This window comes from Apteryx mantelli, chromosome 26 (assembly GCF_036417845.1).
Source record: "Apteryx mantelli isolate bAptMan1 chromosome 26, bAptMan1.hap1, whole genome shotgun sequence".
Classification (NCBI taxonomy): Eukaryota; Metazoa; Chordata; class Aves; order Apterygiformes; family Apterygidae; genus Apteryx; species Apteryx mantelli.
The window spans coordinates 6,346,510-6,366,554 of record NC_090003.1 but is presented as its reverse complement, the minus strand read 5'-3'; the positions used below and the strand labels follow the sequence as shown (position 1 = coordinate 6,366,554).

Sequence of the window (20,045 nt, the reverse complement as noted above, 5' to 3'; positions counted from 1 at the left end):
AGGATGTTGTGTCAAGGGGAAAAAACAACCTGAGTCCACTTTGGTGAAGAGTTTGGATCCACTGGTTTGCTTGGAGCAAGCTCCCCTGCTCCTTCGTCCCGCTGGCTGCTCTAGAGCAGAGCTGTGCGGGCAAGCTCGGCGAAGAGGAGGTCTGGATTTCTTCATGATGTTCCCTAGGAGCTGGAGCTGGGATCCATAGGCCAGTAGCCAGATATAAATATTTATTCGAAGAGCTGGATGCCCAGCTGTAGGAGAGGCGCGGGGTGGAAGCCCTCCTGCGTGGCGGAGGGAGGCTTCGGAGCAGGCGATGGCGCCTGGGGCCTCTCCCTCGGCCCCAACGCCCTGGGTCGGCCACTCGCTGGAGCTGGGCAGCGCAGCGCGGCCGGGCTGGTGCCCAGAGGGCTCGTCTCCATCCTCTGGCATGGGAAGGAGCCAGGCCTGGGTCTCCCGATGCGCCCGGAGGAGGAGAGCAGGGAGCAGAGCAAGTAGCAGGGGCAGAAGCAGGAGGAGGGAGGGGCGAAGGGGCAGGCAGCGAGGAGGAGGAGGAGGATGGAGGGCGAGAGGGGTGCAAGCAGGGTGAGGTGGCAGCGACGGCTTCGGAGGTAGCAGCACGTTGCTCATTTTTGTAGAGATTTCAAGCTTGTCACAGTAACAACGCGTAATCTCAGATTAAGCATGTCCCAGCAGCGCCTGGCTCCCTGCCCGCAGCCCCCCGTGCCCCGTCCGCGCGGGCCAGCCGGCCCCGTACAGAGCGGCGGCGGCGTGGGGACAGGGCGCGCAGGGCACACGGGGCGCGCGGGCGCCCGGCCGGCCCCGCAGGTGCCGCGGCACGCTGCGAGCGAGCGAGCGGGCTCTGCTGCGGCGCGCTGTCAGCCGGGGAAGCAGGCAGAGCTGGGGGAGGGAAGAGTCCATCCTTAAGAGGACATGTCAAGTACAATTAGCGTTATCTGTCTAAATATGTACTGGGAACACAGAATACAAGAGGAGGCCTGGCTGGCTTTAATGGAGACATATGCAAGGTCATATTGCCTCATACAATCCCCCAATCTGATTTGGGGATTACACATTCTAAGTAAATTGGCGTTATTCCTCTTGCATCATTGATAAGCTGCGGCCAAAAGAAGGGGAGTAAAAAAAAAACAATTAAAAACTCAAACCCAAGAATCGCCTGTGCATGGGGGTGAGGGAGTAAAGGCAGGAGGGCAGGGAGAGGAGCGGAGAGCTCGGGAAGGGGGAGAGAACAAAAGGGAGCGAGAGAAAAGGAAGAGCGTGACAGAATGGCAGAGAGAGCAATGGGGAGAGCAAGCAAGCAAGAGAGAACAAAAGCAGGAAGGTGGGAGAGCGGGCGAGAGAGCCGGAGAGCAGCGCAGAGCGCCGGGGAGGGAGAAGGACGGCGGCGGGGGAGCCGCTGCTCCGGTGGCTCCTGGAGCAGCCGTGTCCTCAGCCTCCCTAGCGTCAGCGCTGGGTGGGAGAGGAGGGAGCCAGGCTGCTCATGCGTCTTCCTCACCCGAGGGGCTCCCTCCGCTCCGTGTCCATCCCTCCGTCTGGGATGTCGCACCAGCTCCTTCCCACTCCGGGTCCCAGCCAAAGCCAGGCATCTATGTCTGGCCCGGCGCTGCGAGCGCCAGGAGGAAGCCGGGGCCCCCGGGGCGGGCAGGAGCTCCCAGAGCGCATCCTCTCGCTGTTGCCCTCCGTGGGGCTGCGGAGGGGAAGCCTGCGAGGGGCCGACCGGGCGCACGCTGCCGCCCCCGCGGGAGGGAGGGAGGCGCGCTGCAGCCCGACACCCCGCGCAGGCAGCCGGGCTCCCGCCCGGGGCCGTGGGCTCTGCGCGAGACCTCGGCCGCTCGCTTCGTTCCCCTGCCACGCGTGGCTCAGGCGCCTGAGCGCGCCCTTTTTGCCCGCTCGCAAGGAAGGGGCTGCGGGACGGGCGAAGTGCCCTGCCTGCCCGGCGCGAAGCTGCCAGTGCTCCCTGCCGCCTCCCCGTGCCGGGAGCGGGAGTCCTCCCCCTCCCGCCAGCTCTCCTCCCGCCGTGCCTGTGCAGGCTAACCCCCTCCGGAAGTCTCACGCATGGCTTTTATGCTCTGTCACATTTTTGGAACATATGGTTTTAAATAATTCAATTTACTTTTCATGTGTTTTGCTGTGACTTTTTTTCCCCTACCCCTTTTCTCCTTCCTCCTCGCTCTCTGCGCTCTCCGGGAGCAGAGAAGCGCAGATGAGTGGATAAGGGGGTTTGGCGCCTTGCGGTCCTGTCCTGCACCCCGTCATCTTGTGCCCCACTGGTGTGCGAGGGGGGCATCAGCATTAGCACCCTGGTGAACCTCTGGGGAGAGGGGCCAGCAGGGAAACAGGACGGTGGGGAAGGGGAGAAGTGGGCATGGAGCAGAGGGCGCTGGGACGTGGGGCAGAGCGTGGTGCAGGTCACCGCAAGGTCCGTCTGTGGTGCCTGGGAAGCAGGACTTGGCCCGGGAACAGCTACTCTCTCCCCACTAAATTATTTCCAGCCCTTTTTAGGAGCCTCATGCGCAGTGCAGTGCAGGATCGCCGGGCGTCTCATGGGGTGCCCGTCGCTGCACGGTGCCGGCAGGGCCAGGAGGGCACCTTGTTTCCTTGCAAAGCCTGCATGTCCCACGCTGGCCCTGCCTGTGGCTGGGCTCTCGCTTGTCCCCGTGTTTGATCTGGGGCCTCTGTGAGTGTCTGTGCCTTGACTGTCCACCTCAGGTGCATCTTGTGTATTAACTGTATCCCTTCTCTCCCTCCCTAGGATGAAGTGAATTCAGAGCTAAAAACCAGGCAAGAACCCAGGCCTTGAATTCTCCGAAAGGTAGGAGAGACTTCAGACTGCAATGGGTATGTCACTACGCCCTCCTGGGTTCTCTTTTCCTCTGCGTGTCTCACTTCATGGCCTGCTCTCGGTGGCTGTGTCTGCACTAGAACTTCTGGGGCTGGACCGCTGCTGATTATAAAGAGGCCTAACGAGGGAGGAAGGTCTAATGCAGACATGGTCCGTGTGTGTCCTAATTCCGTCTTTGTCCTTGTGTACCAGTTGTGCTGGGCACCTGGTTTTGTGGCTGTGGGTTTTTCTCAATTTCTTCTCTGCTGCCCCTGTCTTCACCGATACAAATGTGTGTGTACCTCTCTGTCTTCATCCGGGTGGGCTGGTGGGAGATGGGTGAGGGCCTCTCAGTGAGTCGGGTGCAGTGTCTGTCGTCTCTGTGAGGTTGAGTTGAGCTCAGTTCACATAGAAGCAGTCTTAAGATGGTGTTGCATTCACTCTTGTCCTCAGCTGGCACATTTTTATCTATTCAGACTGCAGCACATGCTGGTAGGATGGGAGCAGGTCTGCATCTCCAGCTGAATCCTGAGTTCTCCTGGTTTTCCCTTTACCTAGACCCTTGTGGTCTCTGTTACTGCAGAGAAGATCCTTCACAGTCTCCTAGAGCTGCATGGTCACTTAGTCTGTGCCTAATAAGAGTTAGAGGCGTGGAGCCTAGGGAGATGGAAGATATATATCTCTCTTAAAATCCTGGTCTCCGTGTGCTGGGTAACGGAGTTCCTGCCCTGTCTGCAGCGATGGGCACTGAAGCTCCCTGCCGCGTGGAGGCTGGTCCCCCCGTCCCTGCCTCTTCCTTGGGGCTCGGCGGACCACGGGGCTTTCTCGCGTGTCTCCCAGAGTCTCACTCCGCTCCCGGCACCGCCATCTGCACCGTCTGCGTCGCTGCACAATCCGGCGTCTCCGTGGCTCCTCTCCTTCCCCAAGCCCTCTCACGCTCCCGAGGTCTCTCGGCGCCCGCTTGCTGATCCCTGCAGGCCTCTGCGGCTCCCCGAGCCCCCGAGGGCCGGGGTGGTCGGTGGGAGTCCCCCGTGGTCGCGCAGCGAAGGCCGGGGAGTGCCCCCTCCGCGGGGCGGCAGCTCAGCGGCGCCAAGCGCACGCTGCGGAGCCGCGGGGGACAGGCAGCACGACGCTGATGCCGCTCCGTCGGTCCTCCGGGGCAGCCCCGGGGTAGCTAAGCCCATGGCACCCGTCTTGCTCCCCGTCCCCGCTCGGGGCGAACGCGGGCGCCCCGGGCCGGCCAGGCGAGGCCGGCAGGGCCCGGCGCCGGGGGGACGCCGAGCCCCCGCGCTGCACAGCTCGGAGGCTGTCGGAGCGCGGCGGCGGCGGCGGCGAGGCCGGCCGGGGGTGTCAGAGGTGGCCGGTGGAAGGCCAGTGTTATGTAAATACCGCGGCGGTAACACGGCAGCCTGAATGGCCCTGGGCGTCCATCCATCACCGCTGGGGAACAGAAGCCTCGGCGGGAGCGCGGGGGGCCGGCGGTGCGGGGCAGGCAGACACAGGCAGCATGTGCCCCGCTCATAAACTGTTTGTTTTGGGTTTTTTTTTTCTGTCTCTCTCGTTTCGGGGCACCCTGCTGGGGGCAACTCTCTGTTTTGTCCTTGCAGCCTCTCCCCCAGCCTCCCCCCCATGCCTTCCCTTTCCTCCCTCCTCCCCCCCCGCCCTTAAAAATATGGAAAAAAAAAAAAAGCGCCCTGTTCACATTGCGGCTCCTTTCTGCGACTTCAAAGGCTCCCCATCATTGTTCGGGATCGGCGGGCAGTGGCCCTGAAAACGTGATCACAGCCGGGCACAGTGTAGGTCAGCAGCGAGCGCCATGCTCCGAGCGCTGAAAGGAACAGGCAGATTCTTCCCTTTTCATGCTTCACAGCCCTGGTTACGGGCGCTGCCTCGCCCGCGCCCGCGCCGCCCGCCGCCTCTTGCTCTTTTCTCCTCCTTTGCCTCCCTCCCTCCCTCCCTCTTTCTCTCCTCCATCCCTCTCTTCTCCGTCTGCTTGCTCTCGCTCTGCCCCGGGCTGTGCCCGACACCGCTCACTTTTCACACTTTCCTTTCTTTTTCGTTCTTACTTCTTTCCGTTACATTTCTCTCTCACTCTCTCTTGCCTGGTACGGCGCAGTTTCGTTTCCTGTTCTCGCTCGCTTTTCTCTCCGGTGCTCTTTTTATATCGTTCACCGTTTTCTTTCTCCCTTTTCCCTCTCCTGCAGCTGAGGCGGGAGGCTGGGTTTCCTCTCGCTCCCCATCGCCGTTCAGTAGCCGTCTTCAGCTGACGTTTGCCCGTGTTTCTGTCTCCCCCGTGATGCCTCGCTCTGTGCCCCGAGTTGCAGCGCTGCTGCAATGCCTGCATTGCCCAGGCAGCCCGCGCTGCCCGCTCCCCGCGAGGTGCCGGCCGCCCGCCGGCGCTGCCTCCCCAGCACGGAGCGCGCCCTTCCCTGGCGAGGGAGCGCCGCTGCCCGCCGGCGCCCGGCAGCTTCCAGCCCTCCCTCTGCCTTTGCTGCTTAACCGGCAGCGAGCTAGCGAGTGAGGTTAGCGTTGCATCCGAGTCGTGAAGCCAGGCACCGACTTCCCGGCTGTCACAGAGAAGCGGAGGAAGCATCTGGATCGCGCAGGTCTCCTTGTGGCAGCTCACACTGATGCTCGTGGTTGAGGCGAGGGGTGCAAACGGGTATCCCAAAGCATTTTTGCAGAGCTTGCCGCAGCGGAGCGGTGACTTCTCGTCCGCAGAACAACCCCAGCGGCGCTGCGATGTGCAGGCTGTCCGGAGGAGGAAGGCAAGGCCTGCGAGCCAGCGCCTCGCCGGCTCCGCGCCCCGCGGCACCCCAGCCGCCTGCGGCCGCACCGTCCCCTGCCCCTGGGCACGGAGATCGCGCTGCTTGTGCCTCTGGTGATTTGTGAGGTTGTTTTAATGGCGAGGAGCCCACCAGGACTTGTCTCTTGCTAAATAGGCATATTAAGGGACATTGCGGCAGGGGTTATAGAGTAATAATTTGTCCTAATGAGCTGGTGTCACGTTCTCCTAGGCCGAGTGGTGCGCGAGCAGGCGCTGTGGTGGGAAGGGGCTGCGCTCGCTGACCCGCCGGCCCAGGTTAATGAAGAAGTGCGCTGATGGGGGGTCAGGGAGCAGGCGCTGAGCCAGTCCCCGTGGCAGCGCCGGGGCTGGGCCGGGGCAGCCAGACGCCCCGGCAGGGGCTGGGGCACCCAGGAGCTTCCATGCCTTGCAGGCGGTCGGGTAGCAAGGACGCGGTGAGTTCACTGCCAGCCCCCCAAAATGAACGGTGGTGGGGAACGTGCCAGTCGCGGGACGTCCCGTCCGGCCGCTGTTGAGCAGCGCTCTGCGCTTCACAGGAGTGGACAGGAGAAGCCAAGAAGGCAGAGTCCTGTCCTGCCTGCTGCCCGGGGGTCTCCGGCCACCTTGTCCCTGCGGATCGCCCCAGCCCCTCCACGCGGGGACAAGCCAGTGGCCCAGGCCTGGCCAGGGCCTGTGGTCTGCAACAGGAGCCCTGTGCCATCTTCCTTCTCCTCCCACCCATGTCCCTTTGCTCTCTTCCCCCCCGCTTTCCCTTTGCTTTTCTCTCTCTCCATCTCTCTCTCCCTTTCATCTACTCGGAAGGCTTTACTCTACTTCCTTGTCACCCTAATTGATTGCATTAACCTTTCAGCGTATTGGATTTCCCCAGCACCGTGCAGAGAGCCCTGTGCAATATGCTTATAATCCGGGCTGTAATGGACAGGGAGCAGTCAACGAGCCCCTGCTCCAACAGGTTCGCTGACAACTTGGGCGCGGGAGGGGAAAGGCGAGCCGCTGCGGACGGGGCCGGTGGCCCAGCAGGCCTGGCCTCCTCCTCCCAGCGAGCGGGGGCAACACCGGCTCGGGGGAGCAAAGCCCTCTGGAAAGCCTCCAGCTTGGGGAGCAGCGAGATGTCGCATCGGATCCTCTTGCTGTGATTTCTCCCTGTGTCTTAGTTCCCCTCTGCCCTGTCTGCAGTTTTGTCTCATCCGTTCAGTAGACACCTGCTAAATTAATGTGGGATTTAGGTTTAGATACTTGTTGCCGGTGGTAGGGTGAGGAGAAGGCAACAGCATGGAAAGCGCATGTCTTCACAAGGTGCTTGACTTTGCTTTTTCCTTTAACTTCAGTATGAATTATGTGGGCATGGGGGAGATGGACACTTCTCCAGGGGGTTTAAAGACAAAAACGTCGGGGTGTTGTGCTCGGGAGGAAGCTGGCACCAGCGCGCAAAGAGACCCGCAGGCAGAAGCCCTGAATGGTCTCTCAGGCTTAGCCTTGGCCAACTCCTTCACTTCGTGGAGTGAAGGAGTTAGAGCATCTTATTAAAAGCGGCGTTACTCCTGCCTCGCTCTGCCCCGGAGGCTCTGGAGCTGGCGGTCAGAAACTGGCAGCTGCTGGGCGCCCTGGCAAGAGGGCGCAGGGCTGTATTGCGCAGGGTGAGGTGAGCTCCGCTTCGTCTTTCCAGGAGGAGAGGAGGAAAGATGGGAGAGTTAGAGGAAAGGGAAAACTTTCTTGCAGGTGACCGTTCCCCCACGTGGGAGGCTCCTTATGAGCCAGGAGTTAGTTGAGGGGAGGGACTTTATTTTAGGTAAAATGCAGAAGGAATAGGAACAGGAAGCAAATGATGAAAAATTGAAAACGAGCAAGAGACGAGGAAAGCGAGCGAGCGAGAGCAGCACCTCCTAAATGGAAGAGTAAACAGGCACTTGGAGGCATTAACTTAATTGATTGTTCTGCAACAGGCTGAACGCTGTGTTATTCTGTCGCCGTGGCAACAACCCAAAAAAATTGTCAGCCTGTTTGGATGAAGTGAAGCGAAACATTCTCTAATTTGCGGTGATCCGGGTGTTTGTTTTCCTTCCGAAGAGGCGGGGGCTCTATTGATCTATTGTTTGCACGGAGCCTTTCCCCACGGAGGCAGGGGAAGCGGGAGGCCAGGGTGCGCTTGCGGCTCCCGCCCCGGGCCGCCGAGGCGCAGCGGGGTCTCTGCTGCGCGTCCCCTCATCCGCCTTCGCCGAGTGGTGGCTCAAATGCAGCCGAAACTCCAGCAGTAGGGAACGTCCCGGGAAAGCTCGGGGTCGGGGGGAGCGTTCGGCACCTTGGTCCCTTGTACGCTCTCCCCTTTGGGCTTTGCGCTGCGCCTGTCTCTGTGCAGTCTGAGCCGTCGCCTGCTCCTCTACGAACCCGCCTGCTGGGACGGGGGAGCCGGTGAAAGGACAGGCGGAGGGACGCCCACCGGTTCCCAAAACGAGGCCCTTCGTCAGCCGTCGATGAAATCGCCCGGCCAAAGGGCTGCGTGGGGAGGCCGGGCCGCCCGGCCGCCCGCAGGCTGGCCACACCGGGAGCAGCGGGCGGCCAGGGCCCGGCGGCCGGCAAGCTTCCCGCCGGCAGAGCTCAGGCTGGCCCCGAGGCAGCGGCAAATGTGACGAGGCGCCGCAACCTCTGCGGTCGCCCGTGCGCCCTGTGAGCTGCGCGAGGCTGTGCGGCGCCCGGGGGCCGGGAGGGCGTTCCCGGGGGTGCCGCTCGCCGTCAGCGCACATTTGGTTTCCGAGCGAAATGTCACCGCAGCACTCGCTTCAGCTAGGAAACATCTGGTCGGAAGGGAAGAAGCCCAGGAGAGCGGGGAGCAGCCCGGCTGGAGGCTGCCGAGCTCCCCGGCGCGTGGCCCCCCGCGGCAGCTTCGCCCCTCTCCTTTGGGGCCGCAGAACTGCTCCCGCTCCCACGGCTCCTGCGGCCCCTCTGGTTGCTCCCCGCGATTTCAGGAGAGCTGCCGAATGCGTTAGTGTCGGGCGCTGGAGAGAACTGCTTGGGGGGTGAGCGGGGAAGGGACCGGCCCATTCCCGCAGCCTGCCGGGCTCCCTCTCCCCGCTCCTTTCCCTGCTCTCTTGGGTGTTTTCCTCTTCTGTTCGCACCCTTTTTCCTTTATCACCCTTTTTCTCTTCTCCCTCTCTTTATCTCCCCTCCTCTGTTTCGCTCCCTCCATCCCTTTCTTAACTCCTTGGCTCTCTTCTTCCTCGCAGCGTGGCTGTGGGTTGCGATGGGAGCCGGGAGCCGGTGGGCGAGCGGTGCCCCTGGCCGCGGTGCTGCTCGGGGAGCGCAGGGGTGGCGCGGGGCAGCTGGCGGAGGAGCCCTTCATGGCTCCCAGGGGAGAGCGAGCTGCCGAGGAAAGTTTGGTGGTTATTGGCGTCAGGAGAAGCTAAATAACCCTGTAACTGGTATGAAGGTGAATTCACGGTCTGGTGAGCGCTGAAAATACGAGAGGGCTCCGAGACAGGCAGAGTGCGGAGAGGGGAATACGATTCGCCCGTGGCTCAGGGCAGCGCCGCGTCTCGGAGCGGCGAGGGCACGCGCACCGCTGGCCGGGACGGGGGGCTTGGTACGGCGAGTTCAGCGACGCAAGAGGTGTTGACACGGGCAGCGCCCCCGCAGAGCAAAGCCGTTGCCCCAGCGCCCCTGGGCGGCCCCGCGGGCGGCTGGGTGCCCTGCAGCCGCGCAGGCAGCCGCGCCGCGCCAGGCTCACACCCTCGCGCGCGCAGGGGCCCCCGCAGGCACGCAGGCCGGCGGGCACAGGCGTACGCGCAGCGCGGGCACGGTCCTTCGCCGTCTGCACCAGGCTCGCAGTCAAGTCCCGTTCCTCTCCGGCGTAAGAGCGCTCTGGTCCGGCAGGGGCGTGAGCCTGGCTGGAGCGTCTGCAGCCAGGCGCCGCGAGCGGGAGCGGGACTGCGGGGGACGTGCTCCTCTTCCAGCTGGGAGAAGCCCGTGCCAAGGAGCACCAGGGGACCACAGAGAGGAAACCCCCTTCGGCTTTTCACCCAGGGCTGCCGATCTCCCCGCGCCGAATCCCTGCAATGGGGGAATCACGCTCGAAGCTCAGCCAGCGGTGATTTAGTGCTGGACGTTTGCAGAGGAGACTTTGATTAATTCGTAGTAACATCAAGTCGCACCTGGGTGCCAGCGCCGCATTCCAGGGTGAGCCGGCGGCCGAGGTGCGCGCTGGGCGGCTGCCAGGTGCCTGAGCAATCCCCGCGGAGGTGGCAGCGCCATCCAGCCCGCAGCCTCTCCCTGCTTGCCCTTCTTAATTATTAATTTATTTTTCTCCCTTCCCTGGCAAAAAAATCGTATTTGGTAACGACCTCAAATTGCAAAATGCTGATGATTTGGAGAATGTGTCACAGAAGCTCCAGGGTGATAAAGGGGAGACGAATCCCAGCCAACAATCCGGCTCAGCCAGTTTGCCTATTTATTAAAGAAAAAGCCCAGATCATTAACTTTTTTGTTGTTGTTCTGTTTGCGGGCAACTCCCTGCTGGCAACTTTCGGGCGCCCGGTAAATTAAACCGAGTATCAGCCTGGTTCAGGGGCAGCCAGAGCACCTAGTTAATGCTGGGAAATGCGTTAGAAACCGGATCCGTTTGTGCTAGTGCACAGCTAAACCCTTTAGGGGACGGGGCAGAGGTGCGCTCCGGCGGAGCAGCGGTGCTTTCCGAGGGAGCTGCGTCGCGGCAGCTAGCCCCGGAGCATCCCGACCGGCGCAGCGTCGCTCTGGCGGCGGCCCGCTCCTCTCCGCAGCGGAGCCTCGCTAGCTGCCGCGTCGAGGGTCGGAGCCTGTAACCGGAGAGCTGAGCTGAGCTCCTCGCCCCGCCGCTGCCTCGCGCGGTTAATTGCCCCTTCGACACTTTGCCGTGCCACGCTGGTCTCCAGAGGTGCGGGGCTGGAAGAGAGCATCCGTAGGCGCAGGCTTTGCCGGGTCCCCATTTGCCTGCCTGCTTTGCTTGCTGAATAAAGAGTAGTTTAGGGATGGGCTTGCCTGCCTGGTGCCGCTGTGAACTCCCCTGCCGGCGCTATCGGGGACGGGCGATCGCATCCCCCTGCGCCGGTACAGCCCACGTGCTCCCTGAAGTAGCGCTTCAAGCTAAATCGGTTTGCTGAGGTCTCCAGCTTCCCTTAATGCCGTGTCAGGACCGGGCTTGCACGGCTGTTATTCAGGAAGCTTTATCAGGAGCACAAAGGCAGCATCTGCCCTCCTGCTTCCCTCTGGGCATCGCCGGCTCTGTTGCCCCGGGTTGGGCCCGCGGGGGCTCGAGGGGCGACCCCACGGAGCCCATCCGCAGGCAGAACTCATCCCAGCTCCTGGAGAACCTGCGCTGTTAGCCGGCGCCCGGGAGCGCGCCGGCTCGCGGCGGAGCGGCGTGGAAGTGCGGAGCGCCAGCTCGGGCTGCCGAGCGCGGGCGGGAAAGGCAGCAAAGATGCTGCTGCGCTCGCTGGCCTCTCCCAGGCCGCTTTCAACCCAGTGGGGCTGGGTTTTCCGTTTCCATCGCGGCCGATGTCCAAGCTCCTTCCCTCTGAGACAGCCACCCTCTTCCCGCGGCCTGGTTCGTGTCCCTCCGCGATCGTTTCTCTGACGAAGCTCCCCAGACCCGCGCTCACGTGGGTGCTGATGGGAGGAGAAGGGTATTTTTCAAGGTTTCTGCTAGGTTTTTTTCTTCTGAAATACAAGGATGTGCAATTTTTTTAGTTTCAATTTAGCATTGGAGAATTTTATAATTTAGTAATTAAAATCTCTGATAGGCTTTAGAAATTGCAGCTAATTGAATTTAATGGGAAGATGATTTTCAATTTTATTTGATTACCCGGACCCCTGGCATTGGTATTTATGGGAAAAAAATGGGAAATGTGCTGTGTGGGCTAAGATGGCATAATTGAATTAGGGCTAATCGGATTTCTTCGTCATGAATTTCACTATAATTTTCCTATAATTTTCCATTAGATATCTAGTTTACAAATATTCACAAAGAAATGAAGCTCTTTCGGAATGGAGATTGCTGGCTAACAGGATTACGGGGACGATAGCTCGGCACTGCCAGCCCGGGCTCCTGCAGTAATGCAATCGCTGCGTCTGCCTCACACTTAGCGCCCGCCGCTGCGCCCGCGCCCCCCTGACCCTGGCAGGGCTCCCGAGCGGCTGCGGCCGCGCTTCCCCGGGGTCCTCTCCGCCAGCGGGGTCCGTTCGGCGCCCCACCGGCACGCGTGCTGCGGGAGCCCGCACAAGGCGCTCGCTGCTGCTCCGGGTGCCGCGCAGCCCGTTTCAGCAGGCGGCTGCTGCGGAAGCGGGTTACTACCCCGGGGAGCGAGCGGAGCAGCGGCTCGGCTTCCCGCAGCCACGGGCCATCTCCGGGGCATCAGGCCTTCAGCGTATGTCCTGCTAAAACGTACTGGACGATCCCTGTCGCTGGTGGCCAGGCAGAGTCAGCGGGGCGTTTGCAGCGGCTGTGCGCCCAGTGCCTGGCAGCATTTGCACACGCGTGTGAGCACAGGGGGGGCCTTGCGTTTCGGTTTGTGCCGGAGCCTGCGTGCAGCGGCGCAAGTGGAGCTGCAGCTCTTCTGGGCAGCAGCGGCCCTGGGGCTCTGCAGCGGGGGCCCGCTGCGGCAGGGCCTGCCCTGCACAGTGCGTCCCGCTCACCCGGGGCCGCCGGGGGCCCAGCGTGCCGGGGGGCGCGGGGCTGGCGGCAGCAGCAGTGCGCTGGGCGAGCCGGGCTGGCGTTTGCCGGCTTTGCAGGCAGGGCACGTGCTGCGCAGCGCCAGGCACCTTCCCGGTCGGCCCCGGTGCCCGGGCAGGACGATCCCCTCGCCTCCCCACCCTGCGATCCCCGGCTGCGCTGCTAATGGCGGTAGGAAATTGTAACTAATTGTTCGTGTATTCAAACCCCTGCCACTCCTTCCCCCGGAGTCTTTTAGGCCCCTGTGCAGCACGAGGACGCGGCGTGTTCGCTGCCTCATGGCCTGCTCCTCTTACAGCAGGTGCCTCTAGGCGCTGGTCAAGAGAGGAGCAGCATTCAGCCTCCAGCAGACGCTGGAAGCTGCGGAGCGTCTGGAGGAGCAGCAGCCCCGTGGTGCGGAGCTGGTGTGAAAGCGCTCGGGCAACGCCGAGCGCTGGTAGCTGGCAGAGGCGATGCTGGCGGGGCCGCACCCGGCACGCTGAGACGCCGCACGGCCGCTTTGGCAGCGCTTGCTGGGCACCATGTGCCAATAGTGTGATTGAAACCGAACTGAGAAGGAAGGAGCGAAAGAGGAGGAAAGGGGAAGAAAGCACGGATTGTCTGCTCCTGCCGCCCAGGCCCCGAGGCCTCCGGGCGCCTCCCTTGACGAAACAGAAATCAAACAAAATTACAGAAATAGGGCAAGAGCATTTGCCTAATAAACTCCCCGAGCAGGAGCAGGAGCAGGAGGAGCACAGAGCTGCCAGATCTCCAACCTGCAATCTGGGAGCCAGCACCCGGAGCCCCCATGAACCCGGAGCACGGCCCCGGGCCCCGGGGGCAGCTCCAGCGCAGCGGGGAGAAACTGCTGGGAAAACGGGCTGAGCGTAAAAACAGAGGCAGGAGAGACACGCAGGGGGATGTCCCACGTATCAGTGTGACTCATGCCCTGCTCAGCCCTGGCACACTGTCTGCGGGGAAAGCATTAAACTGTAATAATAATAATAAATTAATCATCCTTCCCCCTCCCATTGCACTTTTCATCTGAGGATCTCTGAGCACCTGGCAAACATTAATTACCGAGCACTCCTGACGCCCCTGGGAGGAAGGGAAGGGACAAGGAGAGGGCGCTTCGCCCGCCGCGGCGGGGCAGCCACCCCTGCGAGGGGCACGGCAGCGACCGCTGCGGTGCGGCCGGGCAGTGGGCTCGGGGTGACGCTCCTTCCCTCGAGCAGCCCTGGCACCGGGGCGCGGGAGCTGCCCCAGCCGGGCTAGGCAGCGTGGTGCGGCGCGGTGCGGCGCGGCGCCCTGGGGGCCGGGCAGGAGGGGAGGCTGCTCTGGCGCGGTGGTTGCACGGGGGTCCCCAAAGGAGCAGAAAGCTGAACAGCCTCCGAGAGAGGAAAGAGCAGCCCTGTCTTGGGTAAGAGGCACGGGGGGAGGATGGGGAAATAAAGCCCATGACTGGAGATGGGGGCGATAGGGAATCAGGCCTCGCTGTTGCGTCAGCCGCAGGGCGTGGACTTCACCTGGAAAAACACCTTGGCGAGTTGTTCCTGCATGGAGCAGTGGGAGGGACAGTGGCAGGTCTGCGGGGGGGATCCTCCGGGGGTGTTTGGGTTGGGGGGGTCGTGTGTGCCAGGGTGTATGGACATGTGTGCATTTGAAAGGGAGCGAGCGCAAAGGATTATTTGCTCGGCTGGAGTGCACGTGCGTGTTGGGGGTGTGAGCCGGCTGGGAGCGTGGGGACGTTTGTGCACTGATGTGTGCGCGTGCTCAGCTCGGTGCCCCTAGGAGAACAGGTGTGTTTGGAGGGTCTGTGTGGCTGCGTGCGGCAACACATCGGTGTTAGTGCGTGTGATTTCCCCCAGGTAAAGACCCGGAGACACGGGCAGGGCAGCTCTCGCGGGAAACAGCAGTGGAGAGCAGCAGAACCCCCCTGGTAAATACTAAGTTCACAGAAGTGAAAACAGAGAAATCCGAGTGACACCGGGTGCAGTGAACTTACGGGACCCGTCAGGAATCTCTCAGCGGCAGGAAGGTGCCGTGTCCAAACTGAGCTATTACAAACCCAGAGATGAAGCGACACGTAAGCAGCGTTAGTATTTTTGGAGCTGTCCATCGCTTCGCGGGTAGGAGCCTCTCTGGCAGGTACCACAGTGTCTGGCTCGGGCACAAGACTGGGAGAGGCCTGGCAGGGGCCAGGGCTGCGGCCGCCTGGGACAGGGCCCCAGTTGGGGCCGAGTGAGGCACAGACCGTGGACAGGTGGCATTTTTAGGGCACCTCTGGGTGACCATGCTGGTCGGAGTCGATGGCACGGTTGGAAACCCGGACTTCATGGGGAAAGGCAGCATCTCCACCTGCTCCCGCCTGCAGCTTCCCGCCGAGCTGGGGGCAGCGGGGCAGGACGCGCAGCCGGGGTGCGATGCCCCCGCCTGCACTGCCCTCCCCACCCCGCCGTGCCGGGGCGCCTCCTTCGCACCAGGCTTCGTTCTGATTTTTCCAGGGAAGCCAGGAAACGTGTGCTTTTCACCAAGGACACCCCTTCCTGCCCCGTCTCCCTGCACGGTTCTGCCCAGGCCAATCTAGCGCTGCCGGGAGCCGCGTTCGGCGACAGACTGCAGCAGCGCGGCTGGGTCGCTGGGCCAGGCCGCTCTCCGGGCGCGGTGCGTCCGGGGCCGTAGTGCCGAGCAGACCTGGGCTCCTTCCAGCCCCGTGACTAACCTGTCTGGCCACTTTCGGCAAGTCCCTTCCCTTGCTCGCGCCTCAGTTTCCCCGTGTGTGCAGTGGGGTAATGATGCCGGCCTCCTGTGAAACGCACACTGAGGTCTGCTTTTAAAAGGATTTAAGAGCTCACGAGTTGGCTGACGGCGCCGCAGCCCTGGTGAAGAGTCCTGCTCTGCCAAAATCCGCGGAGCCAAACATGGTGTGTCCGCAAAAACAGCCTACAACCTGCTCAAAATACCTATTTAATCAGGTAAATAATCTGTTCGTTTGTTTTAAAGAAAGAGGCTTATATCTGTGTTTACCCAACACGCCTCTTAGAACCTCCCTCACATTCTTTGCTACTTAGGAAAATAAAGCAACAAAAAAATGAGGAAATTCACTGCAAAAAAAAAAAAGAGAGAGAAAGAACCCCCCCCCCCCCCCGTGGGCCGCTCAGCGCCGCGGCGGAGCAGCGCTGACTTCCTGTGGGGGCATTGGGCAAGCGGGTGTCGCTAGCGCTCGGCGCTGGGCACAGGCCGGGCCCGGCCGGGCGCCGCCGCCGCCGCCGCGCTGCGCTGCGCGGCCCGCGGCGGCTCCGGGCCCGCGCGGGCGGAGACACGCGTGGGCAGCCGCGCCGCGGGGGCGGCCCATCCCGGGGTGCCCGCGGTGCCCGGGGCGCCGGCTCCTCGCCGCCGCCTTCTCCCCTTCCCCGGGGCGGCCGCGGCCACGCGTGGGTCCCGCGCCGCTCCGGCCGCGGCGGCGATGCGAGCGGGGCCGGGCCCGCCGGGGGCCGCGGGGGCAGCGGGGCCGGGCGCCGTCCTGCCCGCGCCCCCCGCCCGGGCCGCCCCGCAGCGCGCCCGGCTCCGGCCCCGCACCTGCCCCCGGCGGCGGCGGCCGGCGCGGAGCGGCGCGGCGGGAGGGAGGGAGGGAGGGAGGTGCGTCCGCCGCTGCCCGTCACCGCCCCCCGCGGCAGCCGGCGCCCGCCCCCGGCCCCGCTGCCAAAGTGACTCGGGGAGGACCGGCACGGCAATGACATCAGTGCTTTAAACAACTTGTTATTCGGGAGCAATCAGCTGCAATTAGGTATTAATTAAGTATTATGAAAGTTGATTATTTAAGTGAATTCGGCTTTCGTCTCTCCGACTATGGTAAGTACAGCACAATTGTCCTTTTCCTGCCCCCCGCCCCGGCGCAGCGCGCCCCGCACGCCGGAGCCCCCGGCCGCAGCCGCTCGCCGCGCCGGGGCCGGGGCCGGGGCCGCCCCGCTGCCCGTGCCCGTCCCGGTGCCGGCGCCGCCGGGCGCTGCCGGCCCCGCGCCCCGCCGCGCCTCTCGCCCCCCGGGCGGCCGCGGGGCCGGCGCTGCGGGCAGCCTGCGCGGGGCTGCGCGACCCCCGCCGCGGCGGCCGCGGAAACTTTGCGGGGCGGCGGGGGGGCGCGGGCGCGGGGCGGCCCCGGCGCTGCCCCGGCGCGGAGCCGCGGGCGGGGGGCGGCGGGGCCGGCGGCGGCCGGGCGGCGCCAGGTGCCGCCGGGGCTCGCTGCCTCTTTCACTTTTCTTTCGTTCACTTCGCGGAAGTTGCTCCGCCGCCGCCGCCGCCGTCCCGCCGCGTCCCGCAGCAGCGGCGCGGCCGGGCCGGGGCACCGCGCTGCGCCGGGCCCTTCCCGGCAGCGCCGCGGCCCCCGCGGGCCCGGGCGGCGGGCGGCGGCGCGGCGCGGCGCGGCGCGGGCCGGCCGCGAGAGGATGCGGAGGGGAAGTTTATGGGGGTTTTGAAATGATTCTGCGTTTATATTTGTTGTAAGTTGTGTGGGTTGTTTTCTCTTTCATTTCTTTCCCCCCTGCGCTCTGGCGTCTTGTTGGTAAAGGTTGCTTGTCAGGTTCCTGCGCTGTCTAAATGAAAAGGAATTTAATTTATTTGGGACAAGGCAGTGTCAGAAGATGAGGCTGCTTATTACATTTAATGAGTATTTTTTTTTCAACCTGGGCATATCTGGGATGGGTTTGTTTTGTCCTTTCCGTGAGAGGTTCAGGAGACCTCCCCCACCCCTTCCCATCTCCCAGGGAGGATGAACGGTGGCCAGGCTGGGGCAATGTTTTGGTCTTAGATTACAGGCCCCAGTGTTGGGACTGGGCGTGTGTTTGGTTGTAGCTTTTTGTGGCTAGTGCTCTGGTTTTTGATCTGGTATCAGGACGGCGAGGTGGGGGGGCCCGGGGCCTAGCGTCGGGCCGCTCCGCTGTGTGGGTTTGGGCTGTGAGAGCTGGGTGTGGCGACGTGTGGGGCTGAGGCTTCCCGGCCTCCTATCGGCCGGGGCGTCATTCCAGCTGGAGTCAGCGTCAGGCTCCATGGCTTGTGTTGTTGGGTTTTCTGGCCCTCGGCTGGCCTGGGGCAGGGCTTTGTTTAGGTTTCACAAAGTAGGCAAATTCGGAGCTTGTTGGGAATTGCTTGGGCCGCGTTACCTCCCTGTTGGGCATTCGATCCCACCACGTTGACCCAGCACCTGCTAACACAACCGTATTTGCTCCTCCAAAATCATCTAAACCCCTTTGTAGCCCCCTGTTTAAATGACAGTAGTGGCCAAACCGGCCTGCCCTGGTGATCCACCGTATTTCAAATAATTATTGCAGGAGCGTACGTCTACGTGCGTGTGCGTCCTTTTTTTTAATAAGGAGCAAGATGGTAATAAACTGGTTGATGATTGACTGGGCCTGAACTATGTACTCTGCTATTTTGATTGAAAGGATAATTTTGTCATTGTTTATTTATTTATTTGTTTGTGTCATTGATATCAGGAACCAAATGGCTCGGAAAGTGCTGCCACCCCGAGCACGGAGCGCCGGCTGTGGGTCGGTCCAGCTGTGGGTGTGTGTGGCGGCCTCCCTTCTAGATCAAGGAGCTGCAGGGCTGCGTGGGCAGCCATGGAGTTAAGGATGTGGTGAAACTGAAGGAGGGCAAACACTTTAAAGAGTAATAAACAGTGATTTACCCCGATCTCCATCTCGAGGAGCTGCGGCAGCTGGGAGATGGGATCTGCGGGCAGCTGCCCAGGTGTTCCTGGCCAGGCTTGGCCCGGTTTCGGCCGGGGCGCGCGCCCCTGCCCGGGGAGGCAGTGCCCCCTGCTGGTGGGAGCCGTGCCCACTGGCCAATGGGCACCCGCCGCGCCCCTGGGGTGCCACCGTCCAACCTCCCCGACCCTGCTCCTCTGCCCGGCGGCCTCCAGCCTCCGTGGCTCATTCCCCCGCGAAGAGCCGGCGGAGCCCCTCCTCGTTCTCGGAAATGCCGTGCGCGCTGGTCTTCCCGCAGGTTGCGTGGGTTTTGGTGCTCTCGTATGGGAACCCAGGCCCCAGTAAGCCATGGAAATGAGGATCTGGGAGATCTGTTTAAGTCAGCATTGCAGGCTGTGTGTGGGTGAACCCGTCTTGTCATGATCTCAGGGCAAAGACCTGCCCCATAATCACCACCTCTAACCTTTATCTACTTGGGCTGTCTTATCTCCCTCAGTCGCTGCCTCTTGACTTCCCTCCAAAGCCTCAGGCTGCGGCTCCCCGGAGGCAGCGCCTGGAGGCTGCGCGTACGAGCTGCCAGCTGGCAGAGGCGAGTCCCAAAAGGTTCCTCTCCCAGAGGGATCAGGACGTGGGGTCTGAAGGTCTGGTCTTGCTGAGGGCTTTCTCAGCTTGGTCAATACCTGTGTGGACCTTCTCAGGCCAGAAGCTTTTGCAGTGGTTAAGGGCTGGAAAGAATTCCTGAACCAAGTCCTTCTGCCCCAGATCATGGCAAGATGTTCCCTACACGTCACCTTCTGCAAATCTGGTTGTAAATATGAGTGACTGGGCACCTGTCACTTCCTTTGGGAAACTGCTCCCCAGCCTAATTATCCTTGGTGTGAGATTACAGGAACTGATCTCAGAATGGGCACCAGGAGACCTGTGGTAAACGACTTGAGAAACACCTAATTTTCCACTCAAGGGGTCATTTGGTGACTTTTTTGTTAAATCATTTTTTTGTTTTGTTAAATCATTGCTGTTGTTTGAAGCACCCAGTGGGTAGGAACACCTTTTCTGGGCTGGTGCCAGTTTCTTTTTGACGATACAGATTTTTGGGGACTCATCGGCTCAGTTGAGATTAGTATCGTTCCTGTGCAGTTCGCTGGCTGCAGAAGGTTCACGCATGTTTTGGTTGAACGTTCAGCTCACTTTCGAGTAGTCCTGTGAGATGCCTGTTGGGTACGAAGCATTGAGGTGACTAAGGCTTCCTAGAGAAGACTCTTCCATAAGAGAAGAGTTTACCTGGCTAGGGATTAGCCTTCCCGTAGAGGTGTTAAGCAGGGCCCAGCTCTTGCTGGAAGAGCGTGCTTCAAAGCCCACTGAAGTCTGTAGGAGTGTTTCTGCTAATTCAGTGCTATAGAGCAATAACTTGCAGAAACACCAGAAAATTGATCCTTGAGTTAAAAAACTTCTGTTTCCCTGCCTGATACGGATACCCACGCTGGAACGGAGCAAGTATTTATGATGTGGCTTCCCTGCCATCAGTTTCTCTTTCTGTTTTTCTGGACTATTTATGCTTCCCCTCTGAGTCCTCCGTGCCGTTGTGGGAAAGGACTATGCAAGCTGGGCAGTTGTTTCAGGGGGTTTGTCCGCGTCGCCCTCTCTGTCACACTTCCCATACTGCCAGGGCGCTCGGTGGCCCTCGTAGCGAGAGCCTTTGTGGCCACTTGGACTCTCCCTCTACCATCAAGTTGTACCTCTAGGCTGTTGTGTAGCCTGCAATTTAGGTTTCCCTCTGAAAAGTTGGTTGAAAGTATCGAAAGTAATGAAAAGTCCTATGGGAGATGAAGACAACCATTGCCTGTGCTGCATCTCCCACTCCGCCTGGCTCCTTCCCTCCCTCCCAGGGAAGATGCAGTCCTTCCCGGTCGTTCCCAGGGTTTGGAGCGCTCAGGTGCCACCCAGGGCTCAGCTCCCAGAAGTGTTGACATCGCGAAGGCCACGCTGGCCGATCCGGCTGGGGTTTGGGAGCACCGATGTCCTCGGCCT

General features: G+C 61.9%; 1 protein-coding gene across 1 annotated transcript in view; it reads left to right on the top strand.

Moving 5' to 3' along the window:
- CASZ1 (castor zinc finger 1) overlaps positions 1 to 20,045 on the top strand; it is a 112,859-nt gene that overhangs the window by 5,683 nt on the left and 87,131 nt on the right. The window contains exon 2 of the mRNA XM_067311283.1: positions 2,772 to 2,824. Within this exon, the coding sequence (XP_067167384.1) occupies positions 2,772 to 2,824 (53 nt within the window). The remainder of the gene's footprint in view (positions 1 to 2,771; positions 2,825 to 20,045) is intronic.